Source organism: Mesoplodon bidens (assembly GCF_964165515.1).
Source record: "Mesoplodon bidens genome assembly, chromosome: X".
NCBI lineage: Eukaryota > Metazoa > Chordata > Mammalia > Artiodactyla > Ziphiidae > Mesoplodon > Mesoplodon bidens.
In genome coordinates, this window is record NC_138163.1 from 108,321,415 (window position 1) to 108,348,809 (window position 27,395).

Sequence of the window (27,395 nt, forward strand, 5' to 3'; positions counted from 1 at the left end):
TGGGGCCAAATCCAAAGCTGAAGCCCAGGAGCTGCGTGAGCAAAGAAGAGAAAGGACATATATACACTACCAAACGTAAAATAGATAGCTAGTGGGAAGCAGCCACATAGCACAGGGAGATCAGCTCGGTGCTTTGTGACCACCTAGAGGGGTGGGATAGGGAGGGTGGGAGGGAGACGCAAGAGGGAGGGGATATGTGGATATATGGATATGTACAGCTGATTCACTTTGTTATACAGCAGAAACTCACACAACACTGTAAAGCAATTATACTCCAATAAAGATGTTAAAAAAAGAAAACTTTAGAGGCATTCACGAGGTTCTGTCACGTATATGCCCAGATGGTTTCAATAACATATTATGATCTGAGGCTGCGTCCTTGAAGCAGTTCCTCAGAGTGGGAGTGGGGTGTAAGGAGCCTCTGATTGCCCAAGTCTAGCCTCCATTAGGGAATCAACCTCCAACACAGGCTAATCCTATTTTCATTATATTAATGATTTTCACATTTTAGTGGTATATCAGAATCACCTGGAGGGCATGTTAAAAAAACACAGACAGCCGGCTCCTATCCTCAGAGTTTCTGATGCAATTTACCTGAGGTGGGACCCAAGAATATGCACTGGAAACAAGATTCCAGATAGCTGTTGATGCTGCTGGTCCCAGGGACCACTCTGAGAACCACAGCAGTACAGTGGTTTCCTCTTACGTTTATGTAGTATTTTACTTTTAAAGGACTTTTAAAAACTTTTTATTTTGGAGAATTTTGTAAATACACAAAAGTGGACAGATACGTATAAGGAACCCTCACAAATCTATTGAGTATGGACAACCATCCAACAATGGGCCATCTAAAGGACTTCTTAACATGCCACTTTATTTTTTTCTGCATTTTCTCCTGGGAGACAGGCATTCTCATAATTTCCAAGATGCTAACAAAAATTGTTTTGTATTATTACTCTGCTAATGTTTAGTTTGCAGTGTTACTTAATGTACACTGTCTCCACAACTCTAAGTCGGAGACAGTGGTTTCCCAGCTTCCATGTTACAATGAGGGAAATGGAGGCTCAGATGGTCATTAAGCAACTCACCCAGGACTCATATTTAAGTCCAACTCCAGAACTTATCATGACAGACACTATATTCAATTGTTTCAGTTAAAGTCCAACTCACCTATTTTAAGACAAAAGCACATTTCAGCTGCACTTACTTTCATATGTGTAGCTGGTAATGGTGATACAACCTAAGCACTTGTGGCCGAGTGTTAATGTGGTTAGTGGCCCAGGAAGATTCAGACCTCCTGGTGGAATGGTACTGGCTGCATTTTCAATCAAACCCCCAGTGTGGTTAATTGCTATTAGGATTTAGACACCATCACCTGACTCATTCTTCATGCCAGAGTTGGAGTTCTTCCTTTAGGACCTGAGTCTCCCTGGGACTTGTTGAGGAGAAAGACATTTTCCTCTGCCCTTCGAGGTTCTTCTGGCTGCTCTAATAATTAAATTGACATGAGACAGATTAATGGGGGAAAATCAAACAAAAATTTAATAACATGTCTAAACGGGAGAGACCCAGAAGAAATGAGTAACTCGCCAAAATGGCTGAAGCCCTCACCTTAAATACCATCTTCAGCTAAAGACAAAAGAGGATGTTGAGGGAGGCGAGAGTCAGGAGAGGTTACCAGGAAAAGAACAGTAAACAATCTTTATGCAGATTTAAGTCATCATCTTCTCCACTGATAAGAAACTCTAGAGATTAGAGTCATCCTCTTCTTCCTGGTACAGTGAGGCAGACATAACTTACTAATGGAGATTTCCCTTATAAATGTTCATGTTTCTTACAAAAAGGTAACTCCTATTTGGTTTTCTGAGTTTTTTCCTTATCTGTTGCTTCTTAAAAAACAACCATCTTAAAATAACTAATGTGCCAAAGATATATTTTGGGGTACCAAATTTTTCTCACCTACAGACTCTTGCCTCTTGTTTTCAGAAATATGCATAGTTTTTGTCATCTGTGTGTCTCAGATGACTTGTGAGGCTCAATGAATTATTAATAACTGTCTAGATGAATGCTCATTTATAGTAGCATGGTCTTGAAATAATTCTCTGTACTACATATTCATATGCATATACATTATGAGTTATACATCTGCATTTATGACTCAAGGCTCACACAAAATTTTAAAACATCTATGTATGTCAAATAAAATGCCACTGATCACGGTTAATGAAATCTTATCCTAAACTGCTAACCTTTGCAATGTTCCAATAGTTATTACCTTTGAGACATAATTGATTTAGTCAGTCGTGTTACATACGTCTCTTTTTGTGACGGACATGATGCTCTGTACATTTTGTGATTAGAACAGAACAAACAGAAAAGGTAGAAAAAGCTCTGTCTGAGATAAAGCTTGGCAGTTACAATACTTTCTTAACACTGACCTGTGACTTTTTAAAATGTGATTCCAGTTTCTTTTCTTCAAGTTTATTACATTGGAATAGTAAAGAATGGTTTTAGGGAATTTGTGAAATGACATCTATTTTTATCTAAGATCTATGAAGAAAAAAGAAAATATTTAATTTATGATACTTTTTATTGAGATATAATTTACATATAACATTGTGTAAGTTTGAGGTGTATGTGTTTATATATTGCAATGATTACCACAGTTGTGTTATCGAACACCTTTATCATGTCACGTAATTATCATTTCTTTTTTAGTTGAGAACAATTAAGATCTAGTCTCTTGGCAACTTTGAAGTTTATAATACAGTATTGTTGACTATAGTCACTATGTTGTGCATTTGATCCCCAGGACTTATGTATCTACTAGTTGCAAGTTTGTGCCCTTAACCAACATCTCCTCAATTTCCTCCCCTACCCCCCAGACCCTGGCAACTACCATTCTACTCTGTTTTTATAAGTTCAGTTTCTTAGATTATTATTTTATAATAAACCAGTAATCCAGTAAGTAAAATGTTTCTCTGAGTTCTGTGAGCTGTTCTAGCAAATTAATTGACCCCAAGGAGGGGGTCGTGGGAACCTCTGATTTAGAGCCAGTTGGTCAGAAGTGCAGGTGACAACCTGGACTTCTGATTGGCAGTCTGAGTTGGAGAGGGTTGTTGAGTCCTCCAGTTTTTAGATTGTCTGCCAGAAGTACAGGTAACAAACTTGGGCTTGTGCTGGTGTCTGAAGTGGAGGGTGGTCTTGTGGGACTGAGCCCTTTACCTGTGGAATTTCATTCTATTTCTGGGTAGGTAGCGTCAGAATTGAGTTGAATTCTTGGACACCTTGCTAGAGTACAAGAATTGCTTGTTGGTGTGGGAAAGCATCCACATACACATATTGGAATTGAGTCTGGGAAGCTTATTTAGCTGAATACACGACAGAAATGTCTACACATGTGCACCAAATGTCGGACAGGAATGTTCTTGGCAGTTTTGTACATAAAGACCAAAACCTGGGAACAACACAAATGTCCAACCACAAGTGAAAGGAAAAATACATACGATACATTCATACAATGTAATAATGTGATATATATAATGTGATTCATATAACAGGATATAACTCACAATGAAAAGAATAAACTACTAATAGATGCAAAAGCATGGATGAATCTCACTGACAAAATATTATGTGAAAGAAAGCCAAACAGAAAAGAGGACAAACTATGTGATTCCATTTATGTGAGATTCAAAAGAGCCATAATTCTTCCATAATGACAGCATTTGAAATCATAGTGACCTAGTGCAAGTGATGCTTAAATGTAGATTTAGTATCATTTCTTTTCATTGTGAAATGTCACTCAGTCATATAACTCATTATTTTCTTTCTTTTTAAAAAAATATTTATTTATTTATTTATATTTGGCTGCGTTGGGTCTTCATTAGTGCACGAGGGCTTTTCTCTAGTTGCAGCGAGTGGGGGCTACTCTTCATTGTGGTGCACAGGCTTCTCATTGCGGTGGCTTCTCTTGTTGCAGAGCACAGGCTCTAGGTGCGTGGGCTTCAGTAGTTGTGGCATGTGGGCTCAGTAGTTGTGGCCCACGGGCTCTAGAGCACAGGCTCATTAGTTGTGGTGCAACGGCTTAGTTGCTCCAAGGCATGTGGGATCTTCCTGGACCAGGGCTCAAACCTGTGTCCCCTGCATTGGTAGGCGGATTCTTAACCACTGCGGCACCAGGGAAGCCCCATTATTTTCTTTCTTAAACACAGAAGTAACAACTTGAAAACAATTTACAGACTGTATACATCTATGTAGCCAGCACAATTTATACAACTCCTTGTAAGCTATTGTTTAAGTAACTGCAAAGGTGTATCTATTCTTGGAGGACTGCGGTATAAGTCTAAAAGAAGAGCTTTGCTTCAAAAAATATTTATCTTTTTTGAGATTTACAAAAATAAATGTCTAATAAATACCTTATTTCATAATTTTTAAATATATGCCTTATTTTCAGACACATTATTGTTTCAAAGAATGATAAATAACATGCAGACCTGGAAGAAAGATACAGCCCCTATTTCTAAACCATACATAGATAGATGCGACTATTTTCTACCCAAGCTGGACTATTCTACAAAGGCACACAAGGCAGGAAGGTGCTCTAGACACAGGAAATTCAAGCCACAAAGACATCTGCTGAGGTGTTGAGTTTTGGTTTTGCTAAAGTTTTGCAAAATCCTCTGTCGTGGTTGTCCCAGATACAAAATTACACAGGGAATTAATTCTCAGGGATGAAGCTGAAGTCACAGGTTTTGTTTGTCTTTAGAGATCTCAGGATTCTTTTTCAGTACTGCCTTTCTGATCTTGGAAATGGAGCAAAACTTCATACTCTGGAGATGATTTTTTACACCAGAGGACAAGCTTAAATATCATTTTTCTTTTGGGGAGTGACTGTTTTTTAAATGGTAACCTTGACATATTATTAAATGTGTCACCTCTCCCAATTAAAATATCCTTTTACAAGCCAGGTGCCGCTCTCAGCATTGCAATGGCTGAACTAAAGTGGAATATGAAGGAAGATTTTTCACATCAGTGGAAGTGGTAGAGGCAGAAAATGAATTGGATTCCTTTTAGATGAATCTTTTATGGATCAGCAGATTTATTCAGAGTTACTTAAAAAGCAGTTAACATTCCATTAGCAACAAACTGTGATCTGTGTCAGCAATAAGACACTCTTCGGTCATTTATTTTAACACAAGAAGTCACTTCAGGAAAAAATGCAATTATTGAATCTCTAAAAGGCAAATAAATACTGAGGCAAAACTAGGTCATTTTTCTTACAGAATTATGAACACTATGCTTGATTCTTTGCTTCATTTAATCAAAGCATTTGTTTTATTTTTGTAAGTTTATGATCGGGAAGGAAAGATAAATGATTTTTTTTAAAAAAAAAAGAACAGTAATGTTAACATATTTTCACAAAGTTCATAGCAATGATTTCAGGAACAAGTGGTTGGAGCTATTGCTTGAAGGGATGGGAGATGCTATTTGGAGTTTCCCAAGCCTGTGTTGTAGGACGGGGTACTACCAGACATGAAGAGACGCCTGGCCTCAAGTGCTGGGGAAACTTGGAGAGGTTAGCGTTCAGAGGCTTATTAATGCAGAGTGCCCTTCACCTTGACTGTGTTGGGCCTAACCTCAAGCCCCTACACTTTAGAATCTCTTTTGGCATTAGCAAGATGGAAGCAGATAGTAGAAAAATCCCAAAGGGGTCTATGAGTCATGCTGAAAGTTGGCTTCTCATAGAGTAGAGAGGTAAAGAGCCCTGAACCCCTTTTGACTTTTGAAATAAGTGGATGGCAAGGATGCTGGAATAAACTGAAAGCATTCATGTTATTTTTTTCTCTGAGTTAAATTAAATGAATATGAAGCTAGATCTCCTCTTCTGGGAAAATGGAGTAAATGTATTTGTCCATTTTCCTCCCAATAAGTACAACTAAAACACACACACACACACACACACACACACACACATATATGTAAGTATATATATGTATATATGTATGTATGTATAAATATGTATATTACTCTAAAAGATGGAGAGAAGGCAGATGGACTAAGGACAACCTTGGAACTCTAGGAACAACATGGCTATGAGTTCCCAAGGAAAGTCTGCTCTCTTTAGAGAAAGGACTCAGAAAAGGTCAGCCTAGCAGAGAGAAAACTTAAACAATAGCTTCTCTACTCCAACCAAATACTACAGAAAAAACTATTGCCTCACACTCACCCTCACCAATAAAGGCCAAATGGGGGCCTAGACTTTCAGACTAACATTTGCTAGGCTGTAAGGAAGTGTCATAATTCCCCACTGGAGTGGTGTCAAAGAAGGTTGAGTAGGGGCCAGGGCTTTCATAGTCAGCCCTGCTAGGTGGTAATAAGGCTCTGCCTTCAACACTGTCAGGGGAGACCGCTGCGTGGAAAGTCTGAACATCTACCCACACCCTGCAGCAACAAGATGCTCCTGCCCCTCCCAACTGGGGTAGTGGAGAGACAAGACTTTCACCACCTCTCTCTCGCTCATGATGACGACACCAGCAACACAATGGAGGGGGGCAGAAAAAAGGGTTAGTGAACTGAAAGATAGAACAATTCTAATTCTAATCTGAATAACAGAGAAGAATCTAAAAAATGAAGAGAGCCTTGGGAATCTGTGAGATTATAAAAAAAAATCTAATATTCATGTCATCAGAATCCCAGAAAGAGAGGGGAAAAAGGATAAGGCTGAAAACGTACTTGGAGAAATAATGGAGAACTTCCAAAATTTGGCAAAAGACATATACCTACAGTTTTTAAAAGCTGATAAAATTCCAAATAGGATAAATCCAAAGAAATAACAACACGCAATAGAGTCACACTTCTGAAAAATGAAAACAGAGTAAAAATCTTGAAAGCAGTTCAGAGAAATGACACCTTACCTACAGGGGAAAAACAATTAGAATAACAATGAATTCCTTATTAGAAACCATGGAGGTGACACATTTTTTTTTCCAGTGCAGAAAGTAAAGAACTGTCCACCTAGAATCCTACAGACAGTGGAAATATTGTTCAGAAAGGAAGCCCAGATATTCTTAGACAAAGGAAAATTAGTGGAATTTGTCACCTAGAGACTGACTCTAAACGTGAGAGAATTTCTCTAAACAGAAAGAAAATTATAAAAGTAGGAATATTGGAACATAAGAAAGGAAGAAAGAATGCAGTGAGCAAACACGTGGGTAAATACCAGAGACTTTCCTTCTTCTCTTGAGTTTTCTAAATTATGATTGATGTTGGAAGAAAAAATTATAACATTCTCTGATGTGGTTCTAAATACCTGTAGAGGAAATATTTTTAAAATTATATAATAAGGGAGCATAAAGGGAGGTAAGAATGCTGCACTTCACTCAAACTGATAGAATGACATCAGTAGACTGAGAAGTTATGAATATATAATACAATAAGTAAGCTATCATGAAAATTTTATGCAAAGAGTTACTCTTAAAAAACACTTTAGATGAATCAGAATGGGACTTAAAAAATCTACAAGTAAACCACAGCAAGACAGGATCATAAACAGAGAAACAAAAAATGGAGTGAACAAAGACAAATTAAAAAAATAAAATGCTTAAAAATAGGGAGAAGATTGGCATTTTTCTATTAGGTAAGAAACGTGTTGTATCATTACAGACCCTGTAGGCATCAGAAGGTTAATAAGGGAATAATACAAAAATGTCTACACACATACTTTTATCTACACAGTTGGCAAGGATGTGCAGAAAGTGGAACCTTTGTGAATTGCTGCTGCAATTGTAAAATGGTGCATGGAAAATAGTATGGTGGTTCCTCAAAAAATTAATAATAGGATCACTATATGTTACAGCAATTCCACTTACAGGTACATACCCATTAACTGAAAGCAAGGAATCATACACATATTTGCACACCCATTTTCTTTTTTCTTTTTAATTGAAGTATAGTTGATTTACTGGTGAACAGCACAATTATTCAGTACATATATAACATGTTCTTTTCATATTCTTTTCCATTATGGTTGATTACAGGATATTGAATATAGTTCCCTGGGCTATACAGTAGGACCCTGTTGTTAACCTATTTTATATACAGTAGTTTGTATCTGCTAATCCCAAACTCCTAATTTATCCCTCCTCTGCCCCCTTTCCCCTTTGGTAACCATAGTTTGTTTTCTATGTCTGTGAGTCTGTTTGTGTTTCATAAATGTTCATCTGTGCCATATTTCAGATTCCACATATAAGTGACATCATATGGTATTTGTCTTTCTCTTTCTGACTTACTTCACTCAGTGTGACAACCTCTAGGTCCATCCATGTTGCTGCAAATGGCATTATTTCAGTCTTTTTTATGTCTGGGTAATATTCCAGTGTATATATGTACCACATCTTCTTTATCCATTCCTCTGTTGATGGATATTTAGGTTGCTTCCATGTCTTAGCTATTGTGAATAGTGCTGCTATGAACACTGGGTGCATGTATCTTTTCAAATTATAGTTTTCTCTGGATATATGCCTAGGAGGGGGACTGCTAGATCATATGGGACTCTATTTTTAGTTTTTTAAGGAACCTCCATACTGTTTTCCATAGTGGCTATACCAATTTACATTCCCACCAACAGTGCAAGAGGGTTCCCTTTTCTCTACACCTTCCTTAGCATTTGTTATTTGTAGATTTTTTTAATGATGGTCATTCTGACCATGTATACCCTTTTTCATAGCAGCATTATTCACAATAGTCAAAAGGTGGAAGCAACCCAAGCATCCATAGATGGATGAAGGGATAAACGAGATGTGGTATATATATATAGACACAGTGGAATATTATTCAGCTCTAAAAAGAAGGAAATTCTGTCATATGCTACAACAGGGATGAACCTTGAGGACATTAGGCTAAGTGAAATAAGCTAGTCATAAAAGGACAAATACTATATGATTCCACTTATCTGAGGTGTCTGGAGTAGTCAAATTCATAGAGGCAGAAAGTATAATGATGGTTGCCAGGGGCTGTAGCGAGGGGAGAATAGGGAGTTATTGTTTAATGGGTACGTAGTTTCAGTTTGGAAAGGTGAAAAGTGTTCTGGGATAGATAGTGTTAATAGCTGAACAATGTGAATCTACTTAATACCACTGAACTGTAAACTTAATGGTTAAAATGGTAAATTTTGTATATTTTACCACATATAACACAAAAATGTTAAAATGAACAAAAGTACTTGACTCAGATATATAAATAAGGTGCCACATAGTATTTATTTATCTCCATATCTGTTATATACCTCATCTCCCTCACTGCAACTTTGTCTGACCTTGGTATAATGTGGAGGTCATCAACCTTCTACACCCCTTATTCCATATATCAGTGTTCTTGTGCTTTCTCTTTAAATAGGTCCAGAAGGAAATCCATCTGGCAAACACATTCAGAGTGAAGAATTAGTGCCTGAAGTTTAAGTGTAAAGGAGAAATGTCAGGATTCAGGTGTAACCCAGGGATAATCAATATAGACAGACTTCCCCAGCGGTACGATCAAGCAACTCGAATGGTATTAGTAAGCAAGACACAGCATAGAAGCTCCAGTTTGTTTCTCTCTGTATGTTTACCTTATTTCTCTATCTGGAGTTCAGCCTTACTGATATTTTGTCTGCTGCATACACTGTCATGCCTTGGTTCCCAAATTTTCCTAACTGAATACTTGAGACCGAAAGAGCTTCTCCCGTCCCAATGCCAAATTCCTAGAGAGAGAATCTGATGGCTTTTCCCAGGTGAGTTCCATGCTCTTTTTCCAATTGATTTGTACGGTCATGTGGGAGGATGAATAAAGATACTGAGGACTCAGATCTAGAATCCAGTGACATTTATCTTTTGAAAGAAATGAAGCTATTAGTAAGAGAGAACCATAGGCATGAATGAAGCAGATAACTTTGGATGAACCCTTTCTTGGTGCCTCACAAATACCACTGCCTGGACAGCCTATGCATGTAGTGGGGATGCCCTCACCTCTGTGATACAGATGTCAACAGTTCCTACATAAGTATTAGAGGATGGGAGTGATTCATCAGTTCCTGTTAGTACCTCTCCCATACTCATTCAACACTCACTGGCCAGTACATAAACAACCCTGATCCATTGCAAATTTCTGCTGAAGGGCTTTCTTTCAGATACTTGCGAATTAATGCCCTTAGAAAGTAAATGTTCCTATGGAGCAGCCCTTAGCAATGACAAATGAGTACTGGAGGATGAATATGGACCCCACTTGGCTCTGAGAAAGAAGGGGGATTACTCTGAGGCATGTTCTGTCTTGGACTTCAGAGATCCTGAGGAGAAGTGATATCCATTTGGACACAGAACAAACCCGTTAATAACTCACCCTCTTTTGGGCTTCCTCCCCTTCCACATATCATCTCACTATCTTCTTCCCCTAATGGTGCTTTCTGTGATCAACGCCCAAATAAACTACCTCCTATCACATACCATATAAAGATTTCCCTCTTTGGGATGCAATGTAAGATAGGGGGATAGGACATAAATTGCCAAATGCCTATCTTCAGGGCTGGCACAATGGAGGGAAACAGGAGAGGCCAGTAGTTGGCAAAGGTAAGAGAGAAGCAGGAGCCGTGAGAAAGCTTCAGGTCTAACATGGACCTGGCTGAGTCAGGGTGCAGAGTGTGAATACAGCTTGAACACTGGAGGAAGATCTAATCTATGCAGAGAAGGAAAAAAGAAGCATTGGAGAAGAGGGGACAACGTCCTCAGCCACATCATGGAGCAAGATCAGTAACAGACAAGCTAAGTAAGACTCATCCCCTTGAAATCTTAGCAGATGGGAACACAAAGGGAGCAGGGCCCTGCTGGCTGCCTGGAGACATGGGATTCATGTGGTCAGTAACCTGAGATGTATTAGAGAAACTTCTCAGCTGAGATCCAGAGGAGTGAATTAACAGTCCACTAATATATTCTTAGTTTTCACTTGAGTAATTAATTGTTAACCAGTCAATATGAAGATACTGCCTTACAAATGAAACCATTGGCTAATGTTTCACTTCAGTAAAGTGCTTCTTGTAAGAGGAAAGAATCCTTTCCTTGTAGATATAATTTTAAAAAGATAAGGCCTTCATTTGAAAACTGTATAAGACACCATATTTTAAGGCTTAAAAACAGAGAACTTCAGAGTTTTACTCAGGAACATGTTAATTAATAAGCAAACATATAAAGACCCAACAATCTGATATGTATTCACTGAGACTACACTAACTCTGACAGAAAAAAAGCATAGAAATTACTTATCTAATCCTAGGTTCTTTTCAGTGATAGCTGATGAGAAAGAACCAGTTCCAATATCCTTCACTAGTTGACTGAATTGCAAAGTTTTACATAACTCTTTCAAAGCTACGTATTTCCTGAAACAGAGGAAAGAAAAAAAACTTTAGTAACTGATTATAATCTATATAATTAAACCTCTAGAAACTCCATAGCTATTCCTACTTGAAAGTGATTGGATTTCCTTTATTAATTATATTTCCAACATTCTAATAAAATTTGTAGTTAAAAATTAACCCAGAGACACTAGGAAAAAGGCACTCTGTTGTTTCTTTGATGTATACCCTTTGGCTCTAAAAACTTAGCAATATAAAGAATCAAAGAGACTGAGACAAAATAAGCATTTTCGTACACAAAAGACAATATAGAAAGCTGGAGTGGTTAATGGAGCTGATGGTCTATATTCCAAAGCAGGCAGTGGGAGATGCAAATTTACCTTTTTGGGATAAGAAGGACTAGAGATCTTCCATGTGAAATGGAGAAAAGGAGTTGGCTTCACTGCTTAAATCCAGGGGCTATGATTTCTAAAAGTAGGGTGAAAAAAATACTGGTAACTGCTGCCCAGAGCTGCAGGCAATGTAAGCTCCAGCTGCCTGAGGCTCACTAATCCGTCCTGTATATCTTTCATATCCCTACCAGGGAGGAGGCCCAAGCCTTCGTTATGAGAGCTATTTGTCAACTGAGGGCACCAGGACATTCCTGGAAGTAGCCTCATAACTCCTTGTCAGAGAGGAAAGAGCCCAGAAAGTGAAAGAAAAAGAAAACAATGCAAAGCAAAAAAATACATATTCCCTTTAGATAAGCCTGTGATCCACCATTCTAAAATGCATGAAGAAACCAAATGCTAAGAAAGACAATCAATAAGATAAACATCAGAACAGGAATTATCTCCTCATGATATTAACTTTATGCAATATTTTGACAAATGCTTTATAGTAAACACTGCTATGATACTCAGAGATAAAATCTTATTAAGGAATGAACAAGAAAATATCAAACAAGAAGCTACATATATTTAAAAGGTGAATATAAAAAAACTAATCAGAATACAAGAAATAAAAAATATCATCAAAATAAACAATAAAATCAATAGACAGGATAAACTCTAAACAGAACACCACTGAAAAGACTATTACTGACTTGGAAGATAGCACTGAACACTTCATCTACCACACAGCTAAGAGATAAAAAAGGTAAAGCATATGTACAAGCTGTTAATATTCCCACAAGATTGATTGAGATCCTTTACACTTAAGCTTCAGGCCCTAAGCTCTTGGGATCTCTTTCCAGAATACAGAGAATGCAGGCAAGGAAGAGAAGGAATATTTGATAAGATATTAGCTGAGAATTTTCTGACATGGAAGAGAGATATAAGTATTCAAAATGATAGCACACTTTGAGTACCAAGCAGAATAATAACAATAATAATAACAATAATAAAATAACATAATAGACACATTGCTAGATACGTAATAGAGAAATTTTCAGGAAATCAAGAATGAAAGAAAAAAACCTTAAAAGCTAAAAAGGAAAGTCAGTTTACCTTTTAGGTAAACTTGACATATAACAGATTTCTCAACAACAAGAAAAGTCATAGAAGATGGGATAATAACTGCAAAGTGCTGAGGGGAAAAATAGTTATGAACCCAGAAATCTATGCCTAGAGAAAGTGTAAATTGAGAGTAAGTGCAAAGATGTGGCGTGTGTGTGCGTGTGTGTGTGCGTGTGTATATATATATATATATATATATATATACACACACATATATGAAATGGAATATTACTCAGCCATAAAAAAGAATGAAATAATGCCATTTGTAGCAACATGGATGCAACTATAGATTATCATACTAAGTGAAGTAAGTCAGAAAGAGAAAGACAAATATCATATGATATCTCTTGTATGTGGAATCTAAAAAAATGGTACAAAGGAGCTTACTTACAAAACAGGAATAGAGTCACAAATGTACAAAACAAACTTATGGTTACCAGGGGGAAAGGGGAGAGGGAGGGATAAATTGGGAGATTGGGATTGACATATACACGCTACTATATATAAAATAGATAACTAATAAGTACCTAATATATAGCACAGGGAACTTTACTCAATACTCTGTAATGACCTATATGGGAAAAGAATCTAAAAAAGAGTGGAAATATGTATACGTATAACTAATCCACTTTGCTGTACCGCAGAAATTAACACAACATTGTAAATCAACTATACTCTAATTTAAAAAAAAGTCTTTCTCTGTGTTATACAATAGGTTCTCATTAGTTATCTATTTTATGCATAGAATCAATAGTGTATATATGTCAATCCCAATCTCCCAAAAATAAATAAAATAAAATTGATTAACTGACAAAAAAATTCAAATAATTTTGCAATAAGTGATGCTGTGTGTGTTTGTATACATATAATATATATAATCCAAATATAAATATATTCCTAAGAAGTTGTTCATGTCCTTTATCTCAATACTTTATATAGTATAAGAACATATTTATTTTATAAAGATTAAATATTACAGTTCTTATATCTATAGTTAACTTTCTTCCAATTGTGAAAAGGACTCATGTTTTTGAAAACATTTTAAAGATATAGCTCTATATCCTCTATACTCAATCTCCCTTTGAAAATATAAATAAAAAAAGCAGAAGTGAAAATAATATAAGAATAAACCAATACCTCCATGTAGCTAATGTGTCAAAGAATCACTGTGCTGATTCTTACAAAAGAATGCCAAACTGACAATTATACTCAACTATTTATTTAAATGAATTTTAAAAAACAAGTATTTTTTAAACAGATGTAAATTCCATATTTAAATAATATCTCTCTAGTTTGAAAAGGAATCAGCCAAAGCCAATGAACTCATGGAATAAATTCCCAAAGCTATGTTTTAAAGGCCACATTCTTATGAATGGAAACATTAGCTGATGTGGCCTGTACCCAGGTACATCCCTCAGACATTTCCATTTCATTGCTGACCAATTTCCAATTGCCAGTATCTGCACCTCTTTGACTTGAAGTTTTTCAGAAACTCCAGAAGGCTTCTGTGCTGCCAGGGAATTAACAATTCCTGGGAACATTCCTCAATCAATGCCTGAACAGTAGTAGTTGGTGTATAAACCCTCCAACTCCTTGGCCCCCTCAGCTGTAAATATTCTGAGGTGTGAGTTCCACATGATTTCCCAGAGAACTCCCATGGCTTTAAATTCCAGGAGCCTACTCTGGTAATTGCCTTGATAAAAGCACCCTTTATTGGTTTCTATTCCTTCTGTGTCTCATATCCTGGCTTCTCTACATCTGTTTCCTGTGATCACATGGTAAATATGCTACATGGACTTGAATCCTTATTTCAGGATCTGCTTATGAGAAAATACAAACCAAGAGACAGATATATATATATATATATATATATATATATATATATATATATATATATATAAATATAAAATCCCACAGTTTCATGGCAATGGCCAATTCTTTTAAAACCAATACAATTACATACATATTACTTATGCCTATGCCTAGCTATGTCTCTAGTTATACCAGGTCCCTCTACATATAAGTATTTCTTTTGTACAAGCCTTATATGTTTTATCTTGGGTAATTCTGATAGCCCTCAGAAGTTTATATAAATTATTTAAGATTCATCATGTCCACCACGGAAGTTGAGTGCACTGTCGACTCTCTTTGAGTCACACTGCTTTTTGTAATACTCTGACCAAGTTAACTTAAGTCTCACAAAGCTACATGCCTTGTATAACAGTGGGGAAGGGACACTTTTTAATCTTTCCAAATATGGTTTAATTGAAAGGGAACTTATGAAGCTTGCTACCATGGTTGTTGAAGTTTGTATAGGGTAATATTTAACTAAACTGTTCTTAAGAATCCTACTTTTTATTTCCAAGTAAAGACCATAGGTTTCATATATGCTACAAGTATTAATTGACTTAATGCTTAAAACCAACAGTTTACGGGCTTCCCTGGTGGCGCAGTGGTTGAGAGTCCACCTGCCGATGCAGGGGACGTGGGTTCGTGCCCCGGTCCGGGAAGATCCCACATGCCATGGAACGGCTGGGCCCGTGAGCCATGGCTGCTGAGCCTGCGCATCCGGAGCCTGTGCTCCACAATGGGAGAGGCCACAACAGTGAGAGGCCCACGTACCGCAAAAAAAAAACAAAAACAAAAACAACAGTTTACAAAAGATGATAATAATGTAAACAATGATTTTTATTTAGATAATGAATTAACTTAAAATTCTTCACATTTATCATGTGAGACATCATGGTGTTATCATTAATAGCAGGGTTTTGGAGTCAGAAGATAGACAATGTTTGAACCATGATTTCAAAATCATTGATTTGATATATATAATAATCTTTATGAACCCCAAGGGTATGATACTTAGCATAAAAAGCCAATCTCAAAATGTTACATATAATTCCACTTATAGAATATTTTAGAAATTATGAAACCAAAGGGATGGAGAAAAGATTACTAGTTGCCAGGGGTAGAGAGGGAGTTACAGTATTAGACATGACTAGAAAGGATTAGCAAGACATAGTTCCTTTGCTGTGATGGAAGAGTTCTCCATCTCACTTGTGACTGTAGTTATACATGGGTTCAAACTGTCTAGAACCAGACACACACACACACACACACACACAAACACACACAAATGCATGTGAAAAATGTAAAAAATGGAATAAGGTCTCTAGCCTAGTTAAAACTATTTTGTTAGGTTAATATCTTTGTATTGATATCTTACTACAGCTGTATAAGATGTGACCATCGGGAGAACTGGGAGAAGGATTCATAGGACTCTGTGTACTATTTTTATGTCTTTACATATTTATTTAAATTAAAAAATATGAGATTTATGAGTCAATTGAAAATTTGAACACTAAATGGATATTTGGTAGGTACTGATGGTAAGGAATTATTGTTAAATTTTAGATGTGATAATGGTATTATGGTTAAGATTTTTGTCTTTTAGAGATTAGCAGAAAATATTTGCAGATAATAGGATGTCTGGCATTTTCTTCAAAATAATATGGGAAGTCAGGAAGGGGGTGGGAATATATTTGAAGCAGGAGTGGCCTTGAGTTGATAAGTGTTCATATGGGATGATGAGCACGTGTGGATTAATTATTCTCTCCATTTCTACACGTATTTGGAATTTTCCATAATAAAAATAGGATCAACAAAATAGTGACTTCTTAAATCCAAATAGTGATTTCTCAATTTTCCCCGTATATACTTTATAAAACTATACTACTTCAGACTAAATGAAAATGTTATATTCTAAGTTGATCCCATATACTAACTTATTCTTTCACAGAAACCCTTCAATTCTGCTGCCACTGATTTAACTGTCAATTCTGCATAGGGAAATCAGAAACAGAATTTTGTTGGTAAAACCTCCTAAGTAGTTAATTTCAGAAATGTCCACCATATACTATAAACTGAATATAATTTTATTCACAAATCTATTTTAAAAATATCATTTTAAGAAGGAAATACATCAACATGATCATTTAAAATCAAATATTAACACAGGAGTGGGTTATGTGCAGCAAGTCTCCAGAGGCTTTATATATTTATTACCTGGGTTGTAAGGACTCTAGGATGAAAAATAAAAATAATTTTCTCAAGCAATATTCAACATTTTTCTCTATTCATTAAAACAGTAACAACACATTTTTCTGCCAATGGTGCTGCTTAATTAGTGTCTGATTCAGAAGTCTAGTAGACACTTTGGCATCAGTAGTTGTGTCTCAAAACAAGACTACAAGTCCCTTGTGCCTGTGCTACTGAAAACAGACAGTGGCAATAGGTATCTTTTCAGAAATAACTTGAAAGTTACCTTAACCAAAAAGTTCCTAGTGGCATATATGTGGGAAATTTTATGGAGAAGTGTTGCTTACTGGCTAAATTTTCAGAATTGTATTTACCTTAACTTTTAATAAAATGATCACTTTAACATTATTTTACATTAATGGCCCATTTCACATCATTTTTTTTCAATTCAAGATAAATTTTATCTTCTATTTAATTTTCTTCATTTTACACTTTAACATTTTGACAACATCTTATCCCTTAATCAAAGGTTTCAAAATCTCTATCGCAAATCACCTAAAGTCTTTGAATTGGTTATTACAGAAAACAATACATGACTATACAAATCACTTTACAGTCATTATCTCTTTCACAATTCCTTAATATGGAAGAGAAATAATTTCCTATTTTCACTGGTGATAACAATATTTTTGGTTATACGTCACATTTAAAATTTCTTTATTGACCAAAAGAAAATTAAAACAAGACAGAGCAGTTGAAATATGTTGACTTTTACAAGATAATGTTGCTATTCTTTATCTGTGATCATTGGGTGAAACCTTTTCTCCCAAAGTCATTTAATGACTTTTGTGACATCAAACATTCTTGACTACTGCCTTTGTAGAACTCACCTGTATTGCTAATGTTGCTTTGTATTTCCTGCTGTACATTTTGGGTTTAAAACCCACAATGGTTAGAGTTCCTTCAGTGTCAAAAGGAAGAAGTTCTTCAACCTGAGGTTTTACGAAAAACTCAGGATCACTGCCAGGTAGGAAGTATGCTGTGAATGGCTCGGGATTTCTGGAACAAAAATATAATATCAACCTTTAAAACTGTATCATTACCCTGTTCCCTTTATGAGAACTTGATGGGTAGGGCTTGGTTTATATCCTGTTGCATAGGACTACAGTTAAACATTAATGCTGTTATGCAGCTGTGAGTCTGATACTTGTTACTTTATGGAATGCTTACAGAATAATAGTGAGGAGGCATTTTTAAAATTATCGAAAAGTGTCATTCTTTGTAGGGTGACAAAAATGGAATCTTAAAGATATTTTTAATCACATTTTATTTTTATAGTGTACAAAGAATACAATGCTGTCCCTATAATAACTGAATAACTGAATAACAAATGAAAATTCAATTATTTTAAAATAAATTAATATCTAAAATGCCTGACCACAGCAGCTATCATAAAGCCTTTGTTTTTACTACTATTCCAATGTGATATTTGCTCACTCTCCTTCAGTTTTCCACTTGCTAAGTAAGACATAAGTACTTTACAGGTTCATTAAAGATTCTTGGGCCTGAAGACGAGCTGCTATGATCTGGAGTGAACTGAGTGACATTTAAGATTCAAGTGACCATCTTGAAGTCAAGGTAGATTACATTTGAGATGAAGACTGTGAAAGAATTTGAGGAACTTCTTGGTAGAAGAAAGCAGGAGAGAGGCACAGTACATGGGAGGTTGTGAGGAATTTAAAATCCAAACTGACAGGGGAGATACAGGCAGAAGGTAAAGAACAGTTTCCTAGAAAAGATCCAACAGTGAAACATAGAAGAGCAGATGGGAGATTCAGGTTGGGACTCACTGATCCTTTCAGTAAATGTGTACTGAGTCTCATAGCAGGTGGTCTGAAAAAGTGGACTAAGGATACAGATGGCTTAGACCGGAATCTTAGCTCTATCTGGGAGCATGACTTCAAGCAACTTGCTTAGTCTTTCTGAACCTCAGTTTTCATTCTGTTAAATTAATAATACCCATAAAGTTTATTATCTTTCCTGGCACATGGAAAGTACCTGACAAGGACTAATTAATATTAATATAGTCATTATGATTGTTAATGTTTTAAAACATTTTATTACCAGTGCTAGGCAATGATGCATGATCCAATAAATAAGAGATGTATAAAACAGAATATCCAGAGGGGTGATGTCAGGGAGATGGCCAATTTCCATTGTGAGAAATTCTGAAACCAGTTAAGAGGCTTCTGCCCTCCAGGTGAGTGCAAAATCAGCTGCTCTGAAGCTATTAGGAAAATATGTGGATCCTGTCACCACAAGCTCTCCCTCCTGAGCACAGTACCACAGGATTAGGAGGAAATTCTCAGGTCTCACTTCTCCCAGGTGAAGAAAAGAGAAGAGTGGACCAGACATCCAACATCTGGATATTGGAGGTGTGGGGCTGCTGGGGGACTGGCTTCTATCTTGCCTATCTTGAAGTATTGATGAGACCTGACACACTCTAGAAGCATGGTAGTTTCTGAGAACAAAAAAGAGCTGGGCAGGGTACTGGTTCTACAGAGGTCTCATGGTATGGCAGACAGAAACTGATATAGCTCAGAAGGCTCTCCATATGTGCAGAAAAAGAAGAGTGGAACATGCATCCAAATTTCTGGCTTTTCAGTGGGCTGCTTAAGGTTCTGGTTTCTGTCTTGCTTGTCTTATGGAACTGAGAGAACATGACAAACTCTAGATGCCTAGAGGCTGCTGAAAAAAAGATCTGGGCAGTGTGCTATTTCAGAGTACTCACACTACAGAAGACAGACACAAGAGGGAGCAAGAGATTACAAACTCATGAGAAAACAGAAGCTGGCAAGCTCCTCTAATTAGTAATCTTCATACACAAGATCAGAAAGACATATTCACAGAAAAGACCTGAGAGGCCCCCAGAGTCTCTAGTTGCACTGCTTGGTGAAGATCTTTCCCTGTATAAAGCCAGTCTGTAAAGAATGGGAGAGGTAGCTATTTTTTCAAATGTGTAGATACCAACACGAAGTTAAAAAGAATATGAAGAAACAGAAGAAAATTACCCTGTTAAAGAAACAAAATAACTCTCCAGAAACACACCATAAAGAAATGGAGTTATAGGAATTACTTGACAAATTATTCAAAATAACTGTCATGAAGATGTTCAACAATATCAGGAAAACAATGTATGAACAAAATGAGAATTTCAACAAAGAGATAGAAAATATAAAAAAAGACCAAACAAATTTTGGAGCTGAGGAATGTAGCTGAAAAATTCACTGAAATAAAAAATTCACTAGAGGTTCAACAGATTTGATCAAGCAAAAGTAATCAGAGAATTTGAAGAAAAGTCATGTGAAATTATCCAGTCTGAGGAGCAAAAAGAAAAAATAAATAAAATAGAGTGAAGAAAATCTAAGGGACTTACACAACAATATCAAGAGGACCAATATACACATTATGAGTCTCAGAAGGAAAAGAGAAAAATAGAGGCAGAAAGCTTATTTAAAGAAATAATGGCCAAAAACTTCCCAAATCTGAGGAAGGAAATGGACATCAGATCCATCAAGTCCAAAAGGCTCTAAATAGGATGAAAGCAAATAACTCTACAATGAGACACATAATCAAAATGTCAACGAAGCCAGAAAGAGAATTTGGAAATAGCAAGAGAAAAATAACTTATCACATACAAGGGAGTCCTTGTAAGACTCTCAGCAGATTTCTCAGCAGAAACCTTGTAAGCCTGAAATGAGAGGGATGATATATTTAAAGTGATAAAAAACAAACTGCTAAACAAAAATACTATAACCAGCAAAACCATCCTTCAAAAATGAAGTGGATACTTTCCCTGACAAAGAAAAGCTGAGGGAGCTAATCACCATTAGACCTGCCTTACAAGGCATTCTAAAGGGAGTCCTTCAAGTTGAAATGAAAAGATGCCAAACAGCCACACAAAAGCATTCGAAAGTATAAAGCTCACTGGTAAAGGTAAATATACAGAAAAATACACAAAACTCAATAGTGTAACATTGGTACATAAATCACTTTTAATTGTGGCATAAAAGTTAAAAAACAAAAGTATAAAAATACTATAATTATAAAATATATTAATGGATACACAATATAAAATATGTAATTTGTATATGACTAACAAAGTGTACAGATTTTGTATGCAACTGAAGTCAAGTTATCAGCTTAAAATGGATTGTTAAACTTATGAGATGTTTTATGTAAGCCCTATGGTAACCACAAAGAAAACACCTATAGAAGATACCCAAAAGAAAATGAGAAAGGAATCAAAGCATGTTACTAGAAAACAAAATCAATACAACATAAAGGAAGACAGCAAGAGAAGAAAAGATGGACAAAAGAGCCATAAGACATACAGAAAACAACAAAATGACAATACTAAGTCCTTCCCTATCAATAATTACTTTAAGTGTAAATCAAACTCCCCACTCAAAAGAGACAGTAGCTGATAGGATAAAAAACAAGATCCAAGTATATGCTGTCTATAAGAGACTAACTTTGGGTTTAAAAATACACATAAGCTGAAAGTTTTAAAGGGAAGAAAGACGGCAAATGGTAAACAAAAGAGCATGGATGGCCTTACTTATATTAGGCAAAGTAGACTTAATAAAAAACTGACCTTATATCAGATCAACTTGCCAGAATGATATAACAATTATACATATTATAGCTATACATATGCCCAACAACAGAGTATCTAAATATATGTACCAAAGATTAACAGAAATGAAAGGAGAAATAGAAAGCAATAGAATAATAATAGGAGATTTCAAAATCCCATTTCCAATAATGAATAGAAAACCAAGAAAGAAGATCAATAAGAAAAAGGAAGACAGGAACAACACTATAGACAAATGGTTCTAACAAATATACGCAGAGCATTCCACTCAACAGCAACAGCATTTACATTCCTCTCAGGGGCACATGGAACATTCTCAAGGACAGACTGCATGTCAGGTCACAAATCAAGTCTAAACAAATTTGAGAAGACTGAAATCCTACCAGTTGTCTTCTCCCACCACAGTGGAATGAAACTAGATATCAATAGCAGAAGGAAAATTGGAAATACACAAATACGTGGAAATTAAAAAATCAAATTTTAATTTAAAAAAAAAAATGAAATCTTGAACTACCAATGAACCAAAGAAGAAGTCAAAAAGATGTTAGAAAATATCTTGAGACAAATGAAAATAAAAACACAACATTGCTTGTGGAATGCAGCAAAAGTAGTACTAAGAGGGAAGTTTATAGTGATAAATGCCTACATTTAAAAAAAAAAAAAGAAGAAGAAAGAACTCAAATAAACAACCAAACTCTATACCTCAAGAAACTAGATAAAGAAGAAAAACTCAACCCAAAGTTAGCAGAAAGAAGGAAATAATAAAGAGTAGAGCAGAAATAAATCAAAGAGACACTAGAAAAAAATCAACTAAGAGTGAAACTAAGAGTTTGTTTTTTGAAAAGCACAAAATTAACAAAATTACGTAGACTAATAAGAAAAAAAGAGAAGACAAATATATAAAATCATAAATGAAAAAGGACACATTACAATTGATGCGCCAGAAATAAAAATGATCATAAGAGACTGCTGTGAACAATTATATATCAAAAAATTGTATAACCTAGAAGAAATGAATAAATTCCCCCCAAAATGTAATCTACCAAGACAGAATCATGAATAAACAGAAAATCTGAACAGATCTATAAATACTAAGCACATTGAATCAGTAATCAAAATCCTCCCAACAAAGAAAAGCCCAGGAACAGATGGTGAATTCTACCAAATATTTAAAGAAGAATTAACATTAATCCATCTTAAACTCTTCCAAAATATTGAAAAGGAGGGAATACTTCCAAATACTTCCAAGTATAATTTATCCTGATGCCAAAGCTAGAAAAAGACACTACAAAAAAAGAAAACTACAGCCAATATCCTTGATGAATATAGATGCAAAAAATCCTCGACAAATGCTATCAAATTGAATTCAATGGCACATTAATAGGATCATACACCATGTCCAAATAGAATTTAACCATAGGATGCAAGGAAGGTTCCACATAAGAAAATCAATTAATATGATAAACCACTTTAACAGAATGAAGGATAAAAAACACATGATCATCTCAAGACATGCAGAAAAAAATTTGACAAAATTCAACACCCTTTTATGATTAAAAAAAACCCCTCAACAATCTAGGAATAGAAGAAAATTAGTTCAACATAATAGAGGCCACATATGCAAAGTCCACAGCTAATATCATCCTCAATGTTGAAAAACCAAAAGCTTTTCCTGAGATCATTATCTCTGTTAGCAGATGACATGATTTTATTTGTAGAATGATTCCAGGAAAAACTGTTATAACTAATAAATGAATTCAGTAAAGTTGCAGGATACAAAATCAACATACAAAAATCAGTTGCATTACTATATACTAACAATGAACTATTTGAAAAAAGAAATGAAAAAAAATCCCTATTCAAAATAGCATGAAAAAGAATACAGTTGACCCTTGAACAACACAAGTTTGAACTGCATAGGTCCACTTATACATGGATTTTTAAAAATACATATACTATAGTACTACATGATCTGTGATTGGTTCAATCTGTCGGTGTGGAGTCACATATAGGGAAGCCTGACTGTTGACTGCTAGAAGGTCAGCACCCCTAACTCCCATATTGTTCAAGGGTCAACTGTACTTAGACATCGATTTAACCAAGAATGTTAAGATCTGTACATTGAAAACTAACAGACAATGATGAAAGAAATTAGAGAAGACACAAATAAATGGAAAGATATCTCCATATTCATGAACAGGAAGAATCAATATTGTTAAAACATCCATACTATCCAAAGCAATCTAAAGATTCAATGCAATCCCCACCAAAACCTCAATGGCATTTTTTGAAAAAATAATTAAAAAAATTGTAAAATGCATATGCAATCTTAAAGGATTCTGGATGGCCACAACAATCTTGAGAAATAAAAACAAAGCTAGAGGCCTCATACTTAGTAACTTCAAAATTTATTACAAATCTGCAGTAATCAATATGGAATGATACAGGAATAAAGACAGACATACAGTCCAATGGAACAGAACAGAGAGCCTGGGGATAAATGCACACATATAGAGTCAACTAATCTTCGACAAAGTTGCTGAAAATACACAATGGGGAAAGGATAGTCTCTTTAATAAACGGTGCTAGGAAAGTGGAATAACCATACACAAAAAAGTAAAATTGGACCCCTATCTTATACCACTAACAAAAATTAACTCAAAATGGATTAAAGATATAAACATAAGACCTAAACCCTGTATAAATCAAAAGTAAAAATTTCAGAAGAAAACAAGGGAAAACATACTTCACCTTAGTCTTAGAAATGATTTTTTGGATATAACATCAAAAGCACTGGCAACAAAAGCAAAAATAAACAAGTAGGACTATATCACACTAAAATTTTTCTGCACAGCAAAGGAAAAAAAAATCACCCAATGAAAAGGCAACCTCTGGACTGGGAGAAAATATTTGCATACCATGTATCTGATAGGGGGGTAATATCTAAAATACATAAGGAACTCATACAACTCAATAGCAAGAAAACCCACAAATAACCCTATTAAAAAATGGGCACAGGACCTCAATAGATATTTTTCTAAAGAAGACAGACAAATGGCCAAAAAGTATATGAAAAGGTGCTCAATATCACTGATCATCAGGGAAATGCAAATTGAAACCACAGTGGGACATCACCTCACACCTATTCAAAAAGTCAAAAAATAAGTGCTGGCATGAATGTGGAAAAAAAGAAAACTACTGAACACTGTTGGCAGGATTTAAAATTGGTACAGCCATTGTGGAAAACTGTATGAAGTTTCCTCAAAAAGCTAAAATTGAATTACCATATGATCCAACAATCCTACTTCTGGATTGTATATCTAAAGGAAATGAAATCAGTATCTCAAAGATATATCTGCATTCCCATGTTATTGTAGCATTAGTCACAAAAGCTAAGATATGGAAATAATCTAAGTGACTGTCTACAGTTGAATGGATAAAGAAAAATCTGGTATATACAGAGAATGGAATATTATTTAGCCATAAAAAAGAAGGAAATCTGGGCCTCCCTGGTGGCGCAGTGGTTGAGAGTCCGCCTGCCGATGCAGGGGACGCGGGTTCGTGCCCCGGTCTGGGAGGATCCCACGTGCCGCGGAGCGGCTGGGCCCGTGAGCCATGGCCGCTGAGCCTGCGCGTCCGGAGCCTGTGCTCCGCAACGGGAGAGGCCACAACAGTGAGAGGCCCGTGTAACGCAAAAAAAAAAAAAAAAAAAAAAAAAGAAGGAAATCTTGGGACATTAATTGATATTTACAGAATATTCCGTCCAAAAACAACAGAATACACATTTTTCTCAAGTACTCATGGAACACTCTCCAAGACAGATCATATCTTGGGTCACAAATCAAGCCTTGGTAAATTTAAGAAAATTGAAATTGTATCAAGTATCTTTTCTGACCACAACGCTATGAGATTAGATTTCAGTTACAGGAAAAGATCTGTAAAAAATACAAACACATGGAGGCTAAACAATACACTACTTAATAACGAAGTGATCACTGAGGAAATCAAAAAATACCTAGAAACAAATGACAATGGAGACACGATGACCCAAAACCTATGGGATTCAACAAAAGCAGTTCTAAGAGGCAAGTTTATAGCAAAACAATCCTACCTTAAGAAACAGGAAACATCTCGAATAAACAACCTAACCTTGCACCTAAAGCAATTAGAGAAAGAAGAACAAAAAAACCCCGAAGTTAGCAGAAGGAAAGGAATCATAAAGGTCAGATCAGAAATAAATGAAAAAGAAATGAAGGAAACGATAGCAAAGACCAATAAAACTAAAAGCTGCTTCGTTGAAAAGATAAAAAAATGGATAAACCATTAGCCAGACTCATCAAGAAAAAAAGGGAGAAGACTGAAATCAATAGAATTAGAAATGAAAAAGGAGAAGTAACAACTGACACTGCAGAAATACAAAAGATCATGAGAGATTACTACAAGCAACTCTATGCCAATAAAATGGACAACCTGGAAGAAGTGGACAAATTATAGAAATGCACAACCTGCCAAGACTGACTCAGGAAGAAATAGAAAATATGAACAGACCAATCACAAGCACTGAAATAGAAAGTGGGATTAAAAATCTTCCAACAAACAAAAGCCCAGGACCAGATGGCTTCACAGGCGAATTCTATCAAACATTTAGAGAAGAGCTAACACCTATCCTTCTCAAACTCTTACAAAATATAGCAGAGGGAGGAATACTCCCAAATGCATTCTACGAGGCCACCATCACCCTGATACCAAAACCAGACAAAGATGTCACAAAGAAAGAAAACTACAGACCAATATCACTGATGAACATAGATGCAAAAATCCTCAACAAAATACTAGCAAACAGAATCCAACAGAACATTAAAAGGATCATACACCATGATCAAGTGGGGTTTATTCCAGGAATGCAAGGATTCTTCAATATACGCACATCAATCAACGTGACACACCATATTAACAAATTGAAAGAGAAAAACCATATGATCATCTCAATAGATGCAGAGAAAGCTTTCGACAAAATTCAACACCCATTTATGATAAAAACCCTGCAGAAAATAGGCATAGAGGGAACTTTCCTCAACATAATAAAGGCCATATAGGACAAACCCACAGCCAACATCGTCCTGTGGTGAAAAACTGAAACCATTTCCACTAAGATCAGGAAGAAGACAAGGTTGCCCACTCTCACCACTCTTATTCAACATGGTTTTGGAAGTTTTAGTCACAGCAATCAGAGAAGAAAAGGAAATAAAAGGAATTCAAATCGGAAAAGAAGTAAAGCTGTCACTGTTTGCAGATGACATGATACTATACATAGAGATTCCTAAAGATGCTACCAGAAAACTACTAGAGCTAATCAATGAATTTGGTAAAGTAGCAGGATACAAAATTAATGCACAGAAATCTCTGGCATTCCTATACACTAATGATGAAAAATCTGAAAGTGAAATCAAGAAAACACACCCAGTTACCACTGAAACAAAAAGAATAAAATATCTAGGAATAAACCTACCTAAGGAGACAAAACCCCTGTATGCAGAAAATTATAAGACACTGATGAAAGAAATTAAAGATGATACAAATAGATGGAGAGATATACCATGTTCTTGGATTGGAAGAATCAACATTGTGAAAATGACTCTACTACCCAAAGCAATCTACAGATTCAATGCAATCCCTATCAAACTACCACTGGCATTTTTCACAGAACTAGAACAAAAAATTTCACAATCTGTATGGAAACACAAAAGACCCCGAATAGCCAAAGCAATCTGGACGACAAAAAATGGAGCTGGAGGAATCAGGCTCCCTGACTCTAGACTATACT

At 35.8% G+C, this 27,395-nt stretch overlaps 1 protein-coding gene across 1 annotated transcript in view; it reads right to left on the reverse strand.

Annotated features, from left to right (window-relative positions):
* Window positions 1–2,484: 2,484 nt before the first annotated feature.
* CFAP47 (cilia and flagella associated protein 47) overlaps window positions 2,485–27,395 on the reverse strand; it is a gene marked incomplete at both ends in the record, with an annotated part of 276,077 nt that continues 251,166 nt past the window's right edge. Inside the window, 2 exon segments of the mRNA XM_081223108.1 lie at window positions 2,485–2,550; window positions 17,805–17,973. Of these exon segments, the coding sequence (XP_081079234.1) occupies window positions 2,485–2,550; window positions 17,805–17,973 (235 nt within the window).